This window comes from Oryctolagus cuniculus, chromosome 21, assembly GCF_051225735.1.
Source record: "Oryctolagus cuniculus isolate XC-2025 breed Fujian yellow rabbit chromosome 21, ASM5122573v1, whole genome shotgun sequence".
Taxonomy (NCBI): Eukaryota; Metazoa; Chordata; class Mammalia; order Lagomorpha; family Leporidae; genus Oryctolagus; species Oryctolagus cuniculus.
The window spans coordinates 33,716,322-33,738,976 of record NC_142887.1 but is presented as its reverse complement, the minus strand read 5'-3'; the positions used below and the strand labels follow the sequence as shown (position 1 = coordinate 33,738,976).

General features: G+C 48.9%; 1 protein-coding gene and 1 long non-coding RNA gene across 9 annotated transcripts in view; both read right to left on the bottom strand.

The window, feature by feature from the left end:
* The window catches only part of LOC149119914 (uncharacterized), a 168,681-nt gene that overhangs the window by 116,313 nt on the left and 29,713 nt on the right, over nt 1-22,655 (bottom strand). The window contains exon 4 of one of the 8 annotated variants that reach the window (XR_016227415.1): nt 22,011-22,158. The exons of the other annotated variants lie outside the window; for them this stretch is intronic. This is a non-coding gene — a long non-coding RNA (uncharacterized LOC149119914). Of the gene's footprint in view, nt 1-22,010; nt 22,159-22,655 lie in introns of those variants that run through there. 8 annotated transcript variants of the gene reach the window in all.
* IGLL5 (immunoglobulin lambda like polypeptide 5) lies at nt 942-20,774 on the bottom strand. The gene is made up of 3 exons (XM_089323489.1): nt 20,587-20,774; nt 2,946-3,064; nt 942-1,608 (listed from the first exon to the last, which is right to left on the bottom strand). Exons 1-3 carry the CDS (start codon nt 20,772-20,774, stop codon nt 1,289-1,291), a joined length of 627 nt encoding a protein of 208 aa, XP_089179615.1. The 3' UTR covers nt 942-1,288.

Sequence of the window (22,655 nt, the reverse complement as noted above, 5' to 3'; positions counted from 1 at the left end):
AGGTCTCAGCATCAGTCCAGTCCCTGTCACTGTGGACATTGAGGAGAGAAACCAAGAGATGGGAGTTCTGTCTAGCTGTGTCTCTGTCTGTATCCCTCCAATAAATACTCTTTTCTAAGAGAAACATGTGGTACCTCCTGCTCCCACTTCTGGGTTGTCTGCCAGCCTGACTACATGATATCTCAGCCCATATCCCCCAGAAGTTTCTGGAAAAGCCCCAGGCTTTCTGAGGGCCCCAGTAGGAAATTTTCCACAACAGACCCTTGCTGTGTGAGCAGTGCTCTCAGGAGGAAGCTGTGGCGGTTGAGAGTGGTTATGGCAGGAAAGTCTCAAGCATGGCCGTGGGTCCCGCTCAGCCTGATCCCACAGAGACTCTGATGTGCCACTGGGACCACATGACACGTTCTTGAGCCTGGGGGGTCTCTCGGGTTTCCCTTCCCCATCAGTCTCAGGTTGGCTGTGGGGGAGATCCTGACCCAGTTCTCTGAAGGTTCCTCCAGCTCCTTCCCTAGCTGGTGGCTGAGTCTCCTGTGGAGTTCCTGTTGCCTGGCCAGACCCCTCAGGTGCCTGCCTCCTGGCAGTCCCTTTGTGAGACAGTTTCTTTCCTGGGTTTCTCTGTTCCCCTTTGCCTCTGAAGCTGCCATGGAGTGAGGACTCAAGGCAGCCACTGAATTTCAAAGCCCATGAATCCAGTAGCTCTGAAGCATTGTGTGCCCTGTGAGCTGTCCAGATCACCAGGGGTGATGGGAATGGAGGCAGGCAGGCAGGAGCTGAGCAGGGAAGAGGAGGTGGGTACTTTCCAGGGGGCAGGGGCCAGGGGCAGAGGAGGTTCAGGCTGAGGAAAGAAGGCATGGGGTGGGAGGATGCAGAGGTCAGTCAAGGACGTCTCCACCCAAGAGAGAGGCAAGGAGTGGGGGGCCCTCTCCTGGGAGGAGGAAGGGGAGAAAGGAGAGGTCAGAGGCCCTGATGTCAGTGACCAAACTTCTCCTTCCTGGGGTGTTTCCTGTGTGACGTCCTCAGAAGACCCCGAGTCTCGCCCCTTGGGCTGCCTCCTCACTGGGTGTGGGAAACTCCCCCAACCAGAGAACTCCAGGGAGGTTGCAGATTAAATAAGAGACTAAAAAAAATGAGACCAAGCAGGATGTCTGATTGACAATGAGGATGTTTATTGAGAGTTTATTGGATGCAGGGGTGGGGAGGGCCAGGATATCAGGGAAGGGGTGGAAGGAGAAGCCCTTTCCTGGGGTCCTGCAGCTTCCAGACCCCATGGGTGGGTGAGAGTTGGTCCCTAAGGACAGCGTGCAGGGGCCACGCTCTTCTCCGTGGTTTTCCCCTCATGGGTGACCTGGCAAGTGAAGCGGCTATGCGATGTCCACTGTCCACGTGAAAGGCTGAGGAAGCTGCTGGCCATGTACTTGTTGTTGCTCTGTTTAGAGGGCTGGGTGGTGTCCACACCCTGGGTGATGGTGACTCCATCTGCCTTCCAGGCCACTGTCACTGTGCCTGGGTAGAAGTCACTGATCAGACACACCAGGGTGGCCTTGTTGGCCTTGAGCTCCTCTGAGGAGGGTGGAAACAGAGTGACCAAGGGGGCGACCACAGGCTGACCTGCAGGGACAGAGGGATGTGACATAGCAGAGATGGGTCTGGGTGTTGGGGAGCTCTCTCACAATGCAACCATCTGTCCCCATCCTTTCCCGCCCCCCGCCAGGGACCATGCTCCTTTCTCTTCCCCTCCTGCCCATCAGCTGCCTAGGGAACAAACAGTCCTGCCCCCTCCCAAAGCCCTTCCAAGTCTCTCCCAGTTGAGTAGACCCTGCTCATCCCCTCTGCAGCCTCAGCTTCCCCTTCATAACTGGGCAGCCTTGCTCCTCTCCGGTCCCCAGAGGCTGAGATTGGAATCTGGCCCTGACCTGCTGAACCCCAGCCCCAGCCAAGGCCTCCACTTCATTCTTTCAGTGCCTGGAGACTCCTCTGAACAAAGGTCCCACCCTCCCAGCAGCACAGTCAGGGCTGTGTGGGGACGGCCCCAGCCTGTGCTCAGCATGTGAGGGAGGGTCCTGAAGCCTCCTGCCCCCTCAGGCTCTGTCCCAGTGAGGCCCCCCTCCCCCCCAGTGGCTCACTTTTGCTTTGGCTCCTGGGAATGCTCCCCAAACCAGGGCAGAGTGACCCCCATGGCTGCCCCAGCAGCCTCTCATTCCACCCGGCAGCCAGAGCTTCTCTGAGCTGCCCTCTGCTCCCCCTTCCTGGGCCACTGGGTATACTGTGACCTTCAGGGAAGGCAGGAGGCCAGGCCATGGTCAGGGGAGACATGGGCCCCAGGGGCTCCAGATCTGCTCCTTTGTGACTAGCCCTGGGCTCTGGTCACCTCACCCAGTCTGTCCTGTCCCTCAGTGTCCCTGTGTCCTCATGGCCCAGCAGAGGCTCAGATAGCACAGCCTAGCAAGAGTCAGAGCCCTTTCCACCCTCTGCTGGCCCTCCCTCAGAGGGATCCTGTGCCTCTGGGTGCTGGGGTCACAGCCCCGGCCATGCTCCTGGGCCTCCAGTGTGCTTCTCCCAGCCTAGATGGACCTCAGGCCCTCAACCCAGACCCTGGAGAGTCAGGGGCTCTCTCTAATGCCTGCTGGAACCTCTGATCAGAACCAGTCTCTGCCCCTTTTCAGGGACCTGCCTTAGAAGAGGGAAGGAGCCCCTGTCCCTGAGCAACCCCTAGCCCAGGTCCCCAGACCTGGCCATGTCCGAGTGTTGGGATAGGAAGGCTCCTGCTGCTGGGATCCTTTCTGTGAGCTGTCCTGAGACCACCTACCTCTCCCACAACCCATGGTGAAAGGCAAGGACCCTAAAGGTGGGAGAGGCAGAAGGGCAAAGTCCCCAGGGAGAGAAAACAGACTTTGCACAGACAGCAGGAGGTGGGATGGCAGGGAGAGGCTTGGAGAGCCACTTACCTGTGACTGAGAGCTGGGTCCCACTGCCAAAGATATACCACCATGACTGAGACTCAGACCAAAACCCGTGGGGCCAGCACCTGGGGCCTGCCTCTTGGGGGCCGGGCTGGAGCGGCAACCTGTGGGGCATTACAGGCACAGGTTCAGCAGGTAGGGCTGCATTCTCGGCACAGTGCAGGTGGCTGGCCAGCGCCCCCGCCCCCCCCCCCAGAGTTCTGGCACCCTGTCCAAGGCAGCCTTGGAGTGACCCCAGTGTGTCCTTCCTGCAAACTGTGTTGACTGTGCTGCTGTGCACAGCAGGAGCTCAGCAAATCACAGTGATGTATCCCTCTCAGGTGACCAAGGGATGCGGCCTTATTTTAGGGTCTGTAAGTTTTCTCATATCCCTAGACCTAAGGACACGGGGCCATGTCTGACTCAAAGCATTATGGAGACACCCCTGCTTTGGTGTCTGTTCATGGAGATGCAGATCCACCCCACCTCATCCATGAAGCCTCCTCAGACCATACTTTGCAGCTGTTGATTGCTCTGTGCCCAGGACGTCCATCCATTTGTCCAGCATCTGTGTATTCACGCAGCCACCCTTCATCCACTTGTCCATGCATCTGCTTAAACGTCTGCATGTTTAGTCATCTGTCCTTTATCCACCTGTCATCTGTACACCCATGCTGCCTGCACCAGGCACTGTCTTCTCACCCTGGGGACAGGGCAATGGCCCCCGGCTCTCATCCCTGTTTCTTTCTGAAATATCTCAGGTCACGGTCAAGAAAGTCCTCGTCAGGGTCAAGTCTGAGGTTCCTCTCCAGTTCTCTCCAGGATGCGACACAGGGTCTGCCCTTTTTCTAGTGCTTCTCTTCCCCTTGGTATGTGAGACTACCCACTCTTCTCCTCCCTGGCTTCCCGTTCTCTCAAGCCCCTGCCCCCTGGGTCCCAGACCACCACCCTGGGTCCTCCTCTGCCATCTTGCTGTGTGGTGAGATCTAGTCTCTCCCAGCTGCAGGCCCTCTCCTCAGCTTCTCCTAAATTGCCTACCGCCCATCTCCACCTGGAAAGCAGCAAATGCTCTCAGAAGAACTTGGCCACCTGCCCCACCCAGGTCTTTGTCTTCATCTGGTTATAGGGCACTCACTTTGGGGGGATCCTGGGGTCACCTTAGACTGAGTCACCTCACCTCCAGAATGAAATGGTTTCTGTGTCTGAGATGGTTGCATCTGAGCATTCCTCACTAAGTTAAAACAGGCACAGAATCATTAAAAAACAACAAACTTGCCTTCTGTTATCCCAAAACCACAAGAAGCCTGGGGCATTACCTTTGCTGTTTCTCACAGGAATACAGCATTGAGATACTGTCAGGGACATCAGATTAGTTGTGTTCCAGCTTAGACGATGGGCCAGTGAGAGGTGGTTGGTTTTGTAATGAAAATGGAAGGCTTTTCTGGGGCTGTTAAGAAAAACCTTTAAACTTATAAGAATATAACATAAAATTAAGCACTATAGAAGTGTATTTTTAAAGGGCAATACATATTTATCTCTCCATCTCTCTATTATATAATGCTATTTCTACTTTTTAATTATAGTAAAATATACAGAGCATAAAATGTACCCTTTTGCCCATTTTTTTAAAAGTGCAGGTCAGTGGCATTAGGTACATTCACACTGTTGCGCAACTGTTACTACCATCTGCCTCCAGAATTTTTCCATCTTCCCAAACAGGAAGTCTGCATCCATTAAACAATAACTTCCCATTCCTCTTCCTCTGGCCCTGGTACCTCTACTTAATTTTCTGCCTCCATAACTTGTCTACTCAGGGAACTCAAGTAAGTGCAGTCATACAGTATTTGTCTTTTTGTGTGTGGCTCATTTCTTTTAGCATAGTGTCTTCAAGTTGCATCCATATTATAGCAGATTTTTGACATTTTTAATATCTATTCATGAAATTGTTTATTAAGTGATAAAACACTTAACAAGTTACAACCTATTTAAAAATAATACAAAATCAATTTCTCGAAGGCACAGAAACAGACCTTCCTTCCATTCATTGGTTCACTCCCCAAGTCCCTAGGCCAAAGTCAGGAGCCTGGATCTCAACTCAAGTCTACATGGGTGGCAGAGACCCAACTATTGAGCCATCACCTGCATGGCCTCCAAGGAAGCTGGAATGGAGAACAGAGTTGGGACTCAAACCCAGGCACTCCGTTATGGGACATGGGCATCCCAAGTGATGTCTTAGCTGCTGCACCAAATGTCTGATCCAAGGGAAATACTCTTACTAAGCTGTGAGTCGATGAGACACTTACTTGATAGGATGAGTTTGCTAGAGTTCTACAGCAGCGATCCACATGCCTGTGCACTAAAGTCTGAGAACAAGCCAGGGAATCCTAGAACTTGCATTATTCTGGAGGTTCTAGGCAATGCAATAAGATAAGAAAATAAAGTGGTGTGGAGGCAGCAGTGCTGATGCTTTGGTGTGCAGGTAACGCTGCTGCCTGCAACACCAACATCCCATATGAGTGGTGGTTCATGTCCTAGCTTTTCCACTTCTGATCCAGCTCCCCGCTAATTGTCTGGGAAGAGCTTCAGAAGATGGCCCCTGCTACCCAAGTGGGAGACCCAGATAAAGCTCCGGGTTCCTAGCTTTGGCTGGCTCGGCCTGGCCATTGCAGTCATCTGGGGGGTGAACCAACAGATGGAGGATCGAACTCTCTCCCCCACCCTCTGTAATTCTTTCAAATAAATAAATATTTATTAAAAAGAAAAAGAAAAACTTGGGGTACTTATGAGTGAACTTAAATATGAGAATACTTCAGGATGTCCATGAAAAAATGGAATTAATTATTTTGGTACAAAAATTTGGAAATCCATAGTTTTTCACAATATGCGTGTTCCATGAACCTTTTTAAAAACTTGTTTGCATGGATTTCATTTTTTGCACCAAAAAAACCCCTACATTTTAATTTCATTTTCTATGAACTTCCTGAAATACATAATATTGAAATAGTAGGTTGAGGCCGGCACCATGGCTCACTAGGCTAATCCTCCACCTTGCAGCACCGGCACACCAGGTTCTAGTCCCGGTCAGGGCGCCAGATTCTGTCCCAGTTGCCCCTCTTTCAGGCCAGCTCTCTGCTATGGCCCAGGAGTGCAGTGGAGGATGGCCCAAGTGCTTGGGCCCTGCACCCGCATGGGAGACCAGAAGAAGCACCTGGCTCCTGGCTTCGGAGCAGCACAGCGGCCATTGGAGAGTGAACCAACGGCAAAAGGAAGACCTTTCTCTCTGTCTCTCTCTCTCTCACTGTCCATTCTGCCTGTCAAATAAATAAATAAATAAATAAATGGAATCTGTTAAGAAGGCAATGAAAATTTACTTTCTGACAAATAACTTAAAAAAAAAAAAGAAATAGTAGGTTGAAAAACCAGCAAGGCCAGTGCTGCGGCTCACTAGTCTAATCCTCCACCTTGCGGCGCCGGCACACCGGGTTCTAGTCCCGGTCAGGGCGCCAGATTCTGTCCCAGTTGCCCCTCTTCCAGGCCAGCTCTCTGCTGTGGCCAGGGAGTGCAGTGGAGGATGGCCCAAGTGCTTGAGCCCTGCACCCCATGGGAGACCAGGAGAAGTACCTGGCTTCTGCCATCGGATCAGCACAGTGCACCGGCCGCAGCACGCTGGCCGCAGCGGCCATTGGAGGGTAAACTAACGGCAAAGGAAGACATTTCTCTCTCTCTCTCTCTCACTGTCCACTCTGCCTGTCAAAAAAAAAAAAAAACACCAAAAGAGATGAGATCAGTATATTAATATTGGTAACTTTCTTCTCATCATCAGTAATCAATTAGGACAGGTAATGGGGGACACCACATTCTCAGCAGGAACAGAATAAAGAAAACATAGAATAACTCAGTAAGCAATATGCAAGACCCACATGAATGAACATAAAAACTTAGCTAACTGGGGCCAGCACTGTGGCATAGTGGTTAAAGCCACCGCCTGTAGTGCCAGCATCCCATACAGCACTAGCTCAAGTCACAACTGCTCCAATTCCAATCCAGCTCTTTGCTGTGGCCTGGGAAAGTAGTAGAAGATGGCCCCAGTTCTTGGGCCCCTACACCTGCATGGGAGACCCAGAAGAAGCTCCACTAATCCACTTAGACATAGTCCAAAGATAAAAGCTACCACAGAGGAAAAAAAAAGTATTCATGGAGATACAATGAGTAACAAATACAGCAATTCCAGAAACAAGAATAAGGAAGACAACATGATGACCCCAAAAGAATACACTTGAATACTAGGTGGTGAAGATGATGAGAGGGAAGAAATGCAAGAAATGGAATTCAAAAAATTGATCATAGGATTACTTGGAAGTAATCAGAAGCAAATGCATGAATTACTGAAATCCATGCATGACATGAAAGAAAATTTCTCCCACAAAATTGAGATCCTAAAGAGAAATCAAGATGAAATGAAGAATTCAACAGAACAAATAAAAAATGCAGTGAAAAGACTTAACAACAAAATTGGTGAAGCAGAAAAAAGAATATCTGACTTAGAAGACAAGCACAAGAAATTATCCAGTCAGACAAAAAACAAGAAGAAATTAGAAAACTCTTTAAAAACACTGTTGGGTGGCTCACTTGGTTAATCCTCCACCTTCAACATCGGCATCCCATATGAGCACCAGGTTCTAGTCCCAGTTGCTCCTCTTCCAGTCCAGCTCTCTGCTGTGGCCCGGGAAGGCAGTGGAGGATGGCCCAAGTGCTTGGGCCCCTGCACCCCCATGGGAGACCAGGAGGAATCACCTGGCTCCTGGCTTCAGATCAGTGCAGTGCCAGCCATGGCGGCCATTTGGGGGGTAAACCAATGGAAGGAAGACCTTTCTCTCTTTCTCTCAGTCTCTCTCACTTTATAACTCTACCTGTCAAATAAAAAAAAAACCTGTTGGGAATCTACATGATACTATCAAACAACCAAACATATGGGTTCTAGGAGTTTCTGAAGGAGTAGAAAGAGAGAAAGGACTAGAAGGCCTTTTAGTGAAATAATAACAAAAAAATTTTCTCAAATTTGGAAAAAGAAAAGGGACATGCAAATACAGGAAGCACATAGAACTCCTCATAGACATGACCAGAAAAGACCTTCACCATGACACATTGTAATAAAACTCTGCACAGTAAAACATAAAGAAAAGATTCTAAAATATGCATGAGAGAAACACTAGATTACTTTCAGAGGATCTCCAATTAGACTCAAAGCAGACTTCTCATCTGAAACCCTATAGTCTAGGAGAAAATAGTGAGATATATTCCAAGTCTTAAGAAAAAAGAAATGTCAACCCAGAATACTATATCCTACAAAGCTCTCATTTATGAACAAAGGTGAAATTAAGACCTTCCATGACAAACAGAAATTGAACAAATACCATATGTTCTCCCTAACTTGTGATAACTAATAGAGCACCTGAAAAGAAATCTGTAGAATTGAAATTGATACTTTGAGATGAAATGACTTGAACAGCCATTTTCTCTACTGTCAAGGAAGAGGTTTTTTCTTTTTTTCTCTTCATACTATTTATTGAACTCAACATAGAGTAAATCATGTGTATAAAGTCATTTGAAAATAAATTTCAGTAAAAATGAGAGTGGGAATAAGAGGAGGAGGAGGAAGTTTGTAACTGTAAAGCTATATAGTTCTGCATACATTCCTACAGATTTACTTCTACGGGTATATAGTTTAAGAACTTGCCATGGGACCCCAAATCCCATTAAGCTGGGTGTTAAAAATACCATCTTAGGCTGGTGCCATGGCTCACTAGGCTAATCCTCCACCTGTGGTGCCGGTACTCCAGGTTCTAGTCCTAGTTGGGGTGCTGGTTCTGTCTCAGTTCCTCCTTTTCCCGTCCAGCTCTCTGCTGTGGCCCAGGAAGACAGTGGAGGATGGCCCAAGTGCTTGGGCCCTGTACCCGAATGGGAGACAAGGAGGAAGCACCTGGCTCCTGGCTTTGGATTGGCGCAGCACGCCGATTTGGGGAGTGAACCAATGGAAGGAAGACTTTCTTTCTGTCTCTCTCATTTCTAACTCTGCCTGTCAAAAAAATACCATCTTATATGTTAAAGTGACCATATTGTTAAAGTGATCATATAGACAGGATTGAGTATTAAAGGGATCATATAAGTAAGATCAAGCATCTGATGATAATAATAGATAGAATTAAAAAGGAAAGAATGTTCCAACATGGGAAGCAGTCCCCACAGCAGACTCATAGAATGACAATCACTTTAAATAGCACTCTGACCTCAGACTCAGCATTAAGGCATTCTGGTCTAGCTGAAAAGCCCATGAGAGCATTTCAGGCATGGAAAGCCAAGACACTGTGGCCAAAAAAAATGTCCTGCATGAAGGATCTCTGTGAGTGAGACCCCAGTGGAAAGAAGGGGCCATCAAAGAAGGATGGAGGGAATTTCCACTTTGCTTATAGCCTTGTTTAAAAACTGTCGGAAATTGTGAACTCAGAAGGCTTCCATAGCCTTGGCAGCTCATGTCAAGAGCCTCAGATAATCACTGACATCATATGTAAGAGTGTTAATTGTTAAACTAACAACAGGAGTCACTGTGCACTTACTTTTCATGCAGGACTTCTGTCCTCAATGAGTTGTAGTATGAGAATTAACTGTAAAACTTGCTCTCAAATAGGGTGTGTGTGTGTGTGTGTGTGTGTGTGTGTGCAAATTGTTGAAAGCTTTACTTAGTATAGAGTTGGTCTTCTGTGTATAAAGTTAATTGAAAAATCAATCTTAATGGAGAATGGGACTGGGAATGGGAGAGGGAGGAGGAGTTGGGAGGGATTGGGGGTGGGAGGGCGGATATGGTGGGAAGAATCACATATTCCTAAAGTTGTACTTATGAAATTTGTACTCATTAAATAAAAGGTTTCTTTGGAGAAAAAATTAAAGTGGGTTGAATATATAAATGGGAAGAACAAGTACTAAACAAAATATAGGAGAATATTTTTTTTTGACAGGCAGAGTGGACAGTGAGAGAGACAGAGAGGAAGGTCTTCCTTTTGCCGTTGGTTCACCCTCCAATGGCCGCCGCGGCCATCGCGCTGTGGCTGGCGCACCGTGCTGATCCAATGACAGGAGCCAGGAGCCAGGTGCTTTTCCTGGTCTCCCATGGGGTGCAGGGCCCAAGCACCTGGGCCATCCTCCACTGCACTCCCTGGCCACAGCAGAGAGCTGGCCTGGAAGAGGGGCAACCGGAACAGAATCCGGTGCCCCAACTGGGACCAGAACCCGGTGTGCCAGCGCCGCTAGGCAGAGGATTAGCCTAGTGAGCCGCGGCGCCGGCCGAGAATATTTTTATATTATGTAGGTAGATACAAGCCTCCATAAAGCAGATGAAAAGACATACTGAAATAAACACACAAATATTAATTGTAAAAGGTATCATAAACCAAAGGCAAAACCAAATAAAATAGACAATTCAGTGGGCCTAATTTAATCACTACTTGGTAACCTTCCAAAACAGAAAGGACTACGCCCAGATGGGTTCACTGGTGACTCTTCCCACATTTAAAGAGAAGTTAGACCAAATCTGTGCACAGTTTCAAAATATAGAAGCAGAGAATAAACTTTCCAACTCATTCAATTAGGTTGCATTGTCAGATAAGACATTAAAAAAAAAGAAAACTACAGTCAAATATATCTCATGAACATAGATGTAAAACTCATTAAGAAAACATTAGTGGGGCCAGCACTGTGAAGTAGTGGATAAAGCCACCACCTGCAGTGCCGACTTCCTATCCAGCTCTCTGTTGTGGCCTGGGAAAGCAATAAAAGATGTCCCAAGTTCTTGGGCCCCTGCACCTATGTGGGAGACCCAGAGGAAGCTCCTGGCTCCTGGCTTTGGATGGGCTCAGTTCTGACCATTGCAGCCATTTGGGGAGTGAACCAGTGGATGGAAGACCTGTCTGTCTCTCTCTCTGTCTGTGTGTGTGTGTGTGTGTGTGTGTGTGTGTGTGTGTGTGTATGTGGGGGGGGACTGACTCTGCCTTTCAAATAAATCTTTAGGGGCTGGCGCTGTGGCTTGGGCCCCTGTACCCACGTGGGAGATCCAGAGGAAACTGCTGGCTCCTGACTTCAGATCGGTGCAGCTCCAGCCGTTGCAGCCAATTAGGGAGTGAAGTAGCAAATGGAAGACATCTCTCTCTCTCTCTCTCTCTCTGTGTGTGTGTGTGTGTGTGTGTGTGTGTGTGTGTGTAACTCTGACTTCCAAATAAATAAATCTTTAAAAAAAAATTTAAAAACAGAATTATATACAATCACCAAGTGTGATTTACAAGACTGGTTTAACATTTGAAAATCAACTGGGGCCAGTGCTGTGGTGCAGCAGGTTAAAGCCCTGACCTAAAGTGCCAGAATCCCACATGGGCACTGGTTCTAGTCCTGGCTACTCCTCTTCCAATCCAGCTCTCTGCTATGGCCTGGGAAAACAGTACAAAATGGCCCAAGGCCTTGGGCTCCTGCACCCGTGTGGAAGACCTAGAAGAAGTTTCTGGCTCCTGGCTTCAGATCAGTGCAGCCCTGGCCATTGCAGCCATCTGGGGAGTGGACCAGCATATGGAAGACCTCTTTCTCTGAAACTCTTTTAAATAAATAAAATAAATATTTTTTAAAAAGAAAATCAATTAATGTAATTCACCAACATGCTAAAGAAGAAAATGACATGATCCTATCAGTAGATGCAGAAAAAATATTTGAGAAAATTGCAACACCCTTTCATGATAAAATCCTCTCAGTAGATCAGGAATAGAAAGGAACTTCTTTACCTTGATAAAGAATTATGTATCAAAAAAACCCTATAGCTATCACCCTATAACCTATAACACATCATTTAATGGTGAGCAATTAAAAGCTTATCCACTAAGACCTAGAATAATGCAAGGATGTCCCCTTTCAGCACTCCTTTTCAAAAATGCAATAAAAGTACTAATTAATGTAGTACAACAAGAAAAGGAATAAACGTATACAAATTAAGGAGGAGAAATTAAAGTGTTCATACATGACATGAATGTGTATGTAGGAAATACAGAGGAACTGATAAAAGCAATTATATCAGGGTTGCAAGAAACAAGGTTAAATATACAAAATCAACCACTTTCCTGTATATAGCAATAAGCAAATAGAATTTTAAATTAAAAGTAGAATATTATTTACATTAGCATCACCTAAAATGAAATGCTCAAAATATGTACAAGATCTGTATGAGAAACACCATAAAACTGATGAAATAAATAAAAGAATTCATGCAGAGGTATTATATATTCATGGATGGAAAGACTCAATATTGTCAAGAAGTCATTCCCAACTTGATCTGTGAATTCAGTGCAATCCCAATTTTAAAAATGGAACTGACTTGGTGAATATTGATAAACTGACTCTAAAGTTTGTATGGAGGCCGGCGCCGCGGCTCACTAGGCTAATCCTCTGCCTAGCGGCGCCGGCACACCGGGTTCTAGTCCCGGTCGGGGCGCCGGATTCTGTCCCGGTTGCCCCTCTTCCAGGCCAGCCCTCTGCTGTGGCCAGGGAGTGCAGTGGAGGAGGGCCCAGGTGCTTGGGCCCTGCACCCCATGGGAGACCAGGAGAAGCACCTGGCTCCTGGCTCCTGCCATCGGATCAGTGTGGTGTGCCGGCCGCAGCACGCCGGCCGCGGCGGCCATTGGAGGGTGAACCAAAGGCAAAGGAAGACCTTTCTCTCTGTCTCTCTCTCTCTCACTGTCCACTCTGCCTGTCAAAAAAAAAATAAAAAAATAAAATAAAATAAATAAAGTTTGTATGGAGAGGTGAAAGACCCAGCATGCTGAGCACAGTGTTGAGGAAGAAGAACAACGTTGGAGGACTGTTGCTACTCAACTTATTATAAGGCTACAGACATCAAGACAGGGTGGTATTCCATTGATCAAATGAGCAGACTAGAGGACACAGAAGTAGACTCCATAAATACAGCCCACTGATCTCTGACAAAGAAGCAAAGGCAACACAATGAAGCAAAGATAGTCTTTTCAACAAATGGTGCTGGAACAACTGGACATCCACACATGAAAAACTAAAATGGAAAGTGGCTGTTCAGCCTAGTGGTCAAGGCACTCATAACACACATCAGAGTACCTAGGTTCAATCCCTGGCTCTGGCTCCTGACTCCAGCTTCCTGCAAATGTAGACCCTGCAAGGCAGCAGTGATGACTGAAGGAACTGGGATCCTGGGGCTGTGGTGTAGTGGGTAAAGCTGCCGCCTGCAGTGCCAGCATCCCATATGGGCTCTCTGCTATGGCCTGGGAGAGCAGAAGATGGCGCAAGTCCTTGGGCCCCTGTACCTGCGTGGGAGACCTGGAAGAAGCCCTTGGCTTCAGATCAGCACAGCTCAGGCTGTTGCAGCCAACTGGGGAATGAATCAGTGGATGGAAGACCTCTCTCTCTCTCTCTCTCTCTCTCTCTCTCTCTGCTTCTACCTCTGCTCTTCTCTCTCTCTTTTTTTAAGATTTATTTATTTATTTGAAAGTCAGAGTTACGCAGAGAGAGGAGAGAGAGAGATCTTCCATCTGATGCTTCACTCCCCAATTGGCCACAATGGCCGGAGCTGCGCTGATCTGAAGCCAGGAGCTGGAGCTTCTTCCAGGTCTCCTACATGGGTGCAGGGACCCAGGGAGTTGGGCCATCTTCCACTGCTTTCCCAGGCCATAGCAGAGAGCTGGATCAGAAGTAGAGCAGCCAGATCTCAAACCAGCACCCATATGAGATGCCGGTGCTTCAGGCCAGGGTGTTAACCTGCTGCACCACAGTGCCAGCCCCTCTGACTTTCAAGTAAATAAATAAAAGAAACTGGGCTACCACCAACCTTGCTGGAAGATCTGGACTGCATCCCTGGCTCCCAGCTATGGCCCCATCCCAGCCAGGCCATTGCAAGGATTAGGAAAGTGAACCAGTGCATGCTCTCTGTGCTCACTCTCTGTCTCATGTGGTTTTTCACTCTCCCTTCCTTCTCTTATCACTATCTGTTTTTCAAATAATTTTCAAAATGTTTGAATCATATATTCTATGGTAGTGAACTGTATCTCAATAAAGCTGTTTTTTAAAATGAGGAAATGAATCTTATCACAGAACTTGACCCCTCCCCAAAAATTATCTCAAAATGGATCATAGGTAAAAAGCAGTACTCCCAGATGGTAACAGAAAATCTAGATTATCTTGTATTTGGCAGTGAGTTTTAACTACATCACCAAGGACTGGCCCATGAAAGAAAGAATTGATCAGACCAGTGCTGTGGCATAGTAGGCTAAGCCTCCTCCTTTGGTGCCAGCATCCCATTTGGGCACCGGTTCATGTCCCAGATGCTCCTCTTCCAATTCATCTCTCTGCTATGGCCTGGGAAAGCAGCAGAGGATGACACAAGTGCTTGGGTCCCTGTACCCATGTGGGAGACCTGGAAGAAGCTCCTGGCTCCTGGCTTTGGATTGGCCCAACTCCAGCCATTGTGGCCATTTGGGGAGTGAACCAGCAAATGGAAGACCTCTCACTCTGCCTCTCCTCCTCTCCCTATAACTCTGCCTCCAAAGTAAATGAATAAAATCTTTTTAGAAAAGAATTGATAAACTAGGCTTCATTAAAATAAATTTTTCTGCTGTGCAAGTGCACCATCAAGGAAATGAAAAGATCAACCATTTACTGGAATAAAAGACTTACAGAAGATATATCTGAAATATACACAAAGAAAATAACCAACCTGATTTTGAAATGAGCTAGAGACCACAACCTCACCAAAGAAGATATTGAGATGGTAGTCACCATAATGAGATGCTGCACGACATGCATGGTCAGGAGAAAGCAAATTAAAACAACAGTGGTCAAAATCCAGGGCACCGACAGTGAATGCTGTGGAGGATAAGGAGAAACAGGAGCTGTCTCGTGGCTGGTGGATATGTGAAATGGCTCAGCCACTTAGGAAGACAATTTGACCTTGTCTTACATAACTAAGCACAAATGCCACAAAATCCAGCTCTCTAAAGACGTGGTCAGGAGAATAAAATATAAGCAACAGATCAAGACAAAATATTCGCCAGTCACATACCTGATAGGATGTGTCTAGAAGATATAGAAATGCTCAAACCCAAGAGAGATGGGACAAATAATCACCAAAGAAGATATATAAATGGAAAATTAAATCATAAAAGAGGATCACTAGTTATTAGGGAAATATAAATGTGACCCCTTTGGCCTAGCAGTTAAGACTCAAGACACCCACATTCCATGTTGGAGTACCTGAGTGCATTTCCTGACTCCAGTTTCCTACCAATGAAGTCTCTGGGAAATGACAGGTGACGGCTCAAGTAGTTGAATCCCTGCCACCCATATGGAAAACCCGGGTTGAATTCTTGGCTCCTGACTTGAGTCTTGGTTCAGTCCTCTCTCACTCGCTCTCTCTCAAATTAAAATACTTTAAATAACAAGTAAATATAAAACCACAAGGAGACATCACTATACAGCTTTTAGAATGGTTTAAATTTTTTTAAAAAATCAAGTTATGAAGTCAGCAAAACTGGCCTAACAGGAAACATCCCTCTACCATAAATCAGCAAATAAGTTCATCTGAATGAACTGGATACCCAGACAGAAGATAATGAAATTGGACCTGTACCTCAGACTGTATGCAAGAGCTAACTCAAAACTGATGGAAAGGCTGGTGCTCTGTGTGTGTGTGTGTGTGTGCACGTGTATGCATGCATGCATGCATGCAATTTTTTAAAAGATTTATTTATTTATTTGAAGGGTAGAGTTAGAGAGAGGGAGAGGGGGGTCTTCCGTCCACAGATTCACTCCCCCAAATACCTGCAATGGCCAGAGCTAGGCTGATTTGAAGCCAGGAGCTTCTTCCAGGTCTCCCATGTGGGTGCCTAGAGGCCCAGGTCCTTGGGCCCCAGCCCCCACTTGGGAAGACCCAAAGGCAGCTCCTAGTTCCTGGCTTCAGATCAGTGCAGCTCCGGCAGTTGCAGCCAATTGGGGAGCGAACCAGTGGATGAAAGACCTCTCTCTTTCTGCCTCTCCTTCTCTCTCTAACTCTGACTTTCAAATAAATAATAAATCTTTTTTTAAATAAATAAATTTTAAAAGATAGTATCAGGACAGCTATAATAATTTAAAATTTTTTTCAAACAAGTGTTTCCAACGGTGTGGAGAAACTGTGACTCTTACACATTGCTGGTGGTATTCTAAAATGAGGCCATCACTGTGAAAATCAGTTTGGCAGTTCCTCAAAAGGTTACACATGAAAAAGCAAAGTCACACACACAGTCACAATATATACAAGCCAGCAATTCCACTGCTTGGCATAGACCAAAACAAACTGAAAACATGTAGCAGTAGAAGATGGCCCAAGAAATAAATAAATCTTTAAAAAAAGACAACAAATGGGCAGGCATTGGGTACAGCGGTGAAGGTAACAGTTGGAACACCCCTATCCCATGTGAGAGTGCATGGGTTCATGTCCCAGCTCCTCTGCTTCCAATTCCACCTTCTTTCTAACTTGCATCCTTGGGAGACTGCAGATGATGGCTTAAATACTTGGCTCCCTGCCACTAACATGAGAGACCCAGATGGAATTCTGGGCTCCTGGCTTCTGCCTGGCCCAGCCCTGGCTGTTATGGGAATTCATGGAATAAAAAAATTAATAAAAAAAAAGATTGATCCCTTACCCTCCCCCATCTCTTCATTTTCTCTCTCTGTCTCAGCCTTTCAAATAAAAATGAAAAAAATAGGAGCCGGCTCTGTGGCATAGCAGGTAAAGCCACTGCTTGCAGTGTCAGCATACCACATGGGCCCTGGTTCATGTCCCGGATGCTCTACCCCCTACTATGGCCTGAGAAAGCAGTAGAAGATGTCCCAAGTGCTTGGGCCCCTGCAAAGATTTTTAAAAAATAAAACAAAAGGTCCGCTGCTGTGGTGTAGTGGGTAAAGCCACCACCTGGACCACTGCCATCCCATTTGGATGCTGGTTCTAGTCCTGGCTGCTCCTCTTCTAATCCAGCTCTCTGCTATGGTCTGGGAAAGCAGTGAAAAATGGCCCAAGTCCTTGGGCCCCTGCACTCACGTGGGAGACTAGCAGAAGCTCCTGGCTCCTGGCTCAGATGGGCTCAGCTCCAGTCATTGCATCCATTTGGGGAGTGAACCAGCAGATGGAAGACCTCTCTCTCTCTCCCTCTGACTCTCCCTCACTCTAACTCCACCTTTGGAGTAAATAAATCTTTTTTTTGGAAAAACGGGCCAAGAGTGATGTCTGTGGTGACAAACATTCTTTTCCTTGATTGTATCAATGTCAATAGGCTGATTGTGATAGTTTCCTGTAGATTTACAAGATTTGACTATTGGAGAATGGGTAAAGAAGTATATGGGATCCTTCCATATTATTTCTTTATTTCAAGATTGATTGATTTGGCCAGGGCCGCGGCTCACTAGGCTAATCCTCTGCCTGCAGCACCTGCATACCGGGTTCTAGTCCCAGTTGGGGAGCCGGATTCTGTCCCGGTTGCCCCTCTTCCAGTCCAGCTCTCTGCTGTGGTCCAGGAGTGCAGTGGAGGATGGTCTAAGTGCTTGGGCCCTGCACCTGCATGGGAGACCAGGAGAAAGCACCTGGCTCCTGGCTTTGGATTGGTGCAGCACGCTGGCTGCAGCGCACCAGCCATAACGACCATTTGGGGGGTGAACCAACAGAAAGGAAGATCTCTCTCTCTCTCTCTCTCTCTCTCTAGCTCTGCCTGTCAAAAAAAATTGATTGATTTGAAAGGCAGTGACAAGGGTTCCCATCTGCTGGTTCACTCCCCAAATGCCTGCAACAGCCAGAGCTGGGCCGGACTCAAGCCAGGAGCCAGGAACTCCAGGTTTCTCACATGTGTGGCAGGGACCCAAGGACTTGAACCATCCCCTGCTGCCTCCCAAGGCACATGGCAGCATTAAGCTGGAATCAGGAGCAGAAGCAGGACTGGAAGCAGGCCCTCCAGTGCAGGATGCAGACATGCCAAGCAGCAACTTAACCACTGCACGGAATGCTAAGCCCTGTAGACTGCTTTTGAATCTGTTACTACGGTCATGAGAGACACTCTTGATGACTCGAGTGCTCCCCATCATGGATGTAGCATCCTTTATTTTACCTTCCCCTGTTGCTCGACCATTTGGTTGCTTCTCCCCATGAACACAAAAAATATACAGCTGAAGTTTTTATTATTTCAAGATAAATATCTAGAAGAGAAATTACTTGATTAAAAGGCATTACATGGGGCCAGCGCCGTGGCATAGAGAGTAAAGCCACCGCCTGCAGTGCCGGCATCCCATGTAGGTTCTGGTTCAAGTCCTGGCTACTCCACTTCCCATCCAGCTCTCTGCTATGGCCTGGGAAAGCAGTAGAAGATAGCCCAAGTCCTTAGGACCCTGTGCCCTCGGGGGAGACCTGAAGGAAGCTCCTGGCTGCTGGCTTCAAGTCAGCACACTGTGGGGTGAACCAGTGGATGGAGGACTTCTGTCTCTCTCTCTCTCCCTCTCTACCTCTCTGTAACTCTACCTTCAAATAAATAAATAAATCTTTTTAAAAGAAAAAGTAAAAAAGGCATTGTGTGTGTGAGAGAGAGAGAGAGAGAGATTTGAGAAAGACTGACAGAGAGAGGATCTTCCAGCAGCCGGTTCATACCCTAAATCCTTTTTTTTTTTTTTTTTGACAGGCAGAGTGGACAGTGAGAGAGAGAGACAGAGAGAAAGGTCTTCCTTTGCTGTTGGTTCACCCTCCAATGGCCGCCACGGCCGGTGCGCTGCGGCCGGTGCACCGCGCTGATCCAATGGCAGGAGCCAGGTACTTATCCTGGTCTCCCATGGGGTGCAGGGCCCAAGGACTCGGGCCATCCTCCACTGCACTCCCGGGCCACAGCAGAGAGCTGGCCTGGAAGAGGGGCAACTGGGACAGAATCCAGCGCCCCGACCAGGACTAGAACCTGGTGTGCCGGCACCGCTAGGTGGAGGATTAGCCTAGTGAGCCACGGCGCCGGCCCATACCCTAAATCCTTATAACAGCTGGGACAGGGCCATACGGGCAGGAGCCCAAGTACTTGAGCCATCACTGCTGCCTGCCAAGATCTGCATTGCCAAGAAGCTGGAACTCAAACCCAGGCAGCCCCACATGGGACACAGGCATCCTAACCAATAGGCCAGGGTCCACCTCAGGAGTGCGCATTTTAATAATACTGTATGTTTCAGAAACTCCATCTCCCCCTCATGGCCTGAAAGCACACACCCTCCCAGGTCACCTCTCTGTCCCTGTCACCAGTTTCACTTGCCATTTTCAAGGGGATCTTGGCCAGGTGGCCATGCACCTGCCCATCCTGCTCCTCCTCCTGGTGAGGTTTGTCTGAGCTTAGCGCCACCTCCCTGGGATGTGGCTGCCTCTCCCATCTTGGGCCTCAGTCTCTGCCGTCTAATCAGACCTCCCATTTGCCTCCCATTTTGGTGCCAGTTTTTCCAAAGCACAAATCCCTGTCCCTGGGGCGCTTCAATCCCTGTGCAGGACAAAGGCCGGGACGCACGAGTGTGAGGTTCCCCGATCCCACCCCTAGCTCCCCACATGCCTCCTCTCCTGAACCCCTCTCAGCACATGCTTCTGACTTTGGTGGCACCCCAGCCCCTAGCCGGTACCCCCTCAATCCTGAGATCACACAGGAAACATCCCCACGCCCTTATTGTGACTAGAACTGGTGTGGGTCTGTCCCCATGACAGATAAGCCTGCTGCTGGAGTCACAGGTTCTCAGTCCTGGGACTGTCTGGGTGCCCCTGTGCTGTGTGACCCTGGGCAGGTCGCCTCCCCTGTCTGGGCCTTCATTCCCATCTATGAAATGGGATGAGAACTGCCTTGGGGCAGGGGGAGGGGAGCTTGGCTCTCAGAGGCAGGTTCTGTCCCTGAGCCCTAGCGCCCCATGAGTGTGGTGGACAGGCCATGTTGCTAGGACATAAACTGAGCTTTGTCTGGGACTTCACTCCCTACAGAGAGGAGGGGGCTGGGTGGGGTACACCATGGCCCCCCACAGACCCTGCCCTGGGCATTGTTTGCCTGCATCTGGGTGGGCTTAGTCTCCTGGGGGGTGCTGTCTCCACTGGTGACCCTGCCTGAGGATTCTTAGCTAAGGGTCTGGGGACCCAGGGGTCACCAGGAAGGCAGCCTTAGAATATCAGCTGGAGTGCAGGCAGTGGCCCCTGGGTAATGAAGGTGAGGGCAGGGAGGCAACCCAGAGGGGACAGAGGAGGGGGGTGTCCATCCAGTACCTGCAGGGACAGAGGTCCCCACCTGCCGCAGACTCCTGTCCCCATGCCCAGAGGACTAGGGGAAGGCTGGTGAGATGCCAGCCTTGGTACAGAATATTAGGGGAGCCCCAAAACTCAGGAACCAAGGTAAAACTTCAGTGTGATGTTAATCATAAAATTAACACAGACAAGCCTGTGATGGACAGAATATCACACTTTAAGCCAAGGTCTTGCCAGCACCTCCTCTGGGATGGGTCCTTCTCCCACTCAGCCGCAGGGACCCTCACACCCTGACACCCCCACCCCAACTCCCTGCCCTTTCTTTACCTGTGCCATGGGATCCGCAGGTTGAACCGGCTGCTTCCTACAGGGCCTCCAGGGCCCAGGGCCCTGCTCTGGGGTGCTGCTGTTGGGGTCCACAGGTCCTGGGCACCCACGACCAGGCCCAGCAGCAGCAGAGCCCAGAGCAGCCTGGGGCCAGGGCCAGGCCCCACCTGGCCACTCTGGAGCCTCATCCACACTTAGGGTCAAAGGTGCCTCCTTCCGGACTTGAGATAGGAGATGTCTGTAAGGAGCTGTCCCTGGTTCCCTCGCTGGCCACAGCTGCCCCTGTGCGCACCAGTCCGTGTGGCCTTGGCTTTCCCCTGGGCTAGCTCTGGTCCTAGCCCCCAGCGCAGCTCCCTCTAGGATCCCTGGCCATTACCCCTGGGGGCTGTCTCACAGAGAAACATCTGCCAACTGCTCTGCTGTGGTCAGGATCCTGGGCTCAACTGCCTCCCAGCCCAGCCAAGGGCCCAGCACACGTGACCCACCCTTGTCCCCTGTTCAGATCCCCAAGGGCACCCTGGGTTTTGGAGCATGACCTGGGGCCTGCAGGGGCCCTGGAGAGTGGGCTCAGCTGTGGAACAGAAGCCCCGGGCTGGAGGGCAGGTGGCAGGGGAGGAAATGAGTTTCACAAGACATGGCCGCTGTTGCGGTCCAGACTCATGATCTAAAGAACAGAACGGTGTTCAATGCACCAGGCACAGCACCTCACAGACCCCTCCCTCCCTCCCTCCTTCTCTCTCCCTCTCTCTCACACACACACATACATACACACACACACATTCTTATCAATTCTGCCTGCCCTTCCCCAGCTGTATTAAAGTAGGATCCAAACTCAAGTGACATGCATTTACAGTATATAGTGCCATGTTCTGATACATGCAGACATTGTGGAGTGATTACTTCAAGGAAGTCACATATCCATCACGTCCCAGAAACCTTGGGCCTCATTGAAGTCTCCGTGCTGTGCAGTAGCTCTCGCAAACTCATCATCACGGATTTCATCCAGGGGCTATAGGGGAGTCACCACTGGGAGCACAGGCCAGGCCCCTTCACCCTCTTCCTAGGCTGTGAGCCCCTGGGCCCTGGGACCCTGTACTTTGGTATCGGGTGGGTGGCAGGCAGTGAGGAGGGGGCCAGGAGTGACCCCGCAGGCCACTGGAAATCTCCAAGCTCCCTGTCTTCCCCTGAAGGTGAGGTTGGAAGTGCTGCCCGTTCTGCTCACCCCCCAGGGCCATGGTTGGTGGTGCAAGACAACGGATGTAAAAGTGGGCTTTTTGTCAGCAAGTTTTCCTAAGTTTCTTTCTCAATGGTGATCAAGCATAGGTAACAAAATTTCCATCCTGACCAATTTTTTAAAGATTTATTTATTTATAATTCAGAGTTACACAGAGGAGGAGAGGCAGAGAGAGAGACGTCTTCCATCTGCTGGTTTACACCCCAAATTACTCTGATGGCTGGAACTGGGCCAATCCAAAGCCAAGAGCCTGGAGCTTCTTCTAGGTCTCCCATGTGGATGCAGGGGCCCAAGGACCTGGGCAATCTTCTACTGCCTTCCCAGGCCACAGCAGAGACCTGAATCAGAAGTGGAGCAGCCGGGACTCGAACCAGTGCCCATATACAATGCCAGCACTGCAGGTAGTAGATTTACCCACTACACCACAGCCCTGGCCCCCACCGACCATATTTTTTAATATTTATTTAAGAGGCAGAGTTGGAGAGGGAGGGGAGGGGAAGGGAGGGGAACTAAGGTCTTTTATCTGCTGGTTCCCTCTGCCAATGGCTGCAACAGCCAGAACTGAGCTGATCCAAAGCCAGGAGCCAGGAGCTTCTCCCAGGTCTCCCACGTGGGTGCAGGGGCCCAACACTTGGGCCATCTTCTACTGCTTTCCCAGGCCATAGCAGAGAGCTGGATGGGAAGTGGAGCAGCTGGGACTTGAACTGGCACCCATATGGGATGCCAGCGCTGCAGGCAGAGGCTTAGCCCACAACACCACAGCACCAGCCCCATCCTGACCATTTTTTAAGCCTGCACTTCAATGGCACTAAGTCCCCTGACACCACTGGGCAAC

Excerpts from the sequence above, each read along its gene's own strand:
- IGLL5 (XM_089323489.1), bottom strand. The coding sequence starts at position 20,774 with ATGAGGCTCCAGAGTGGCCAGGTGGGGCCTGGCCCTGGCCCCAGGCTG. Across the intron at positions 3,065-20,586 it reads CTGCGGATCCCATGGCACAG|GTTGCCGCTCCAGCCCGGCC; the intron begins GTAAAGAAAGGG and ends AATGCCCCACAG. Across the intron at positions 1,609-2,945 it reads GACCCAGCTCTCAGTCACAG|GTCAGCCTGTGGTCGCCCCC; the intron begins GTAAGTGGCTCT and ends CTGTCCCTGCAG.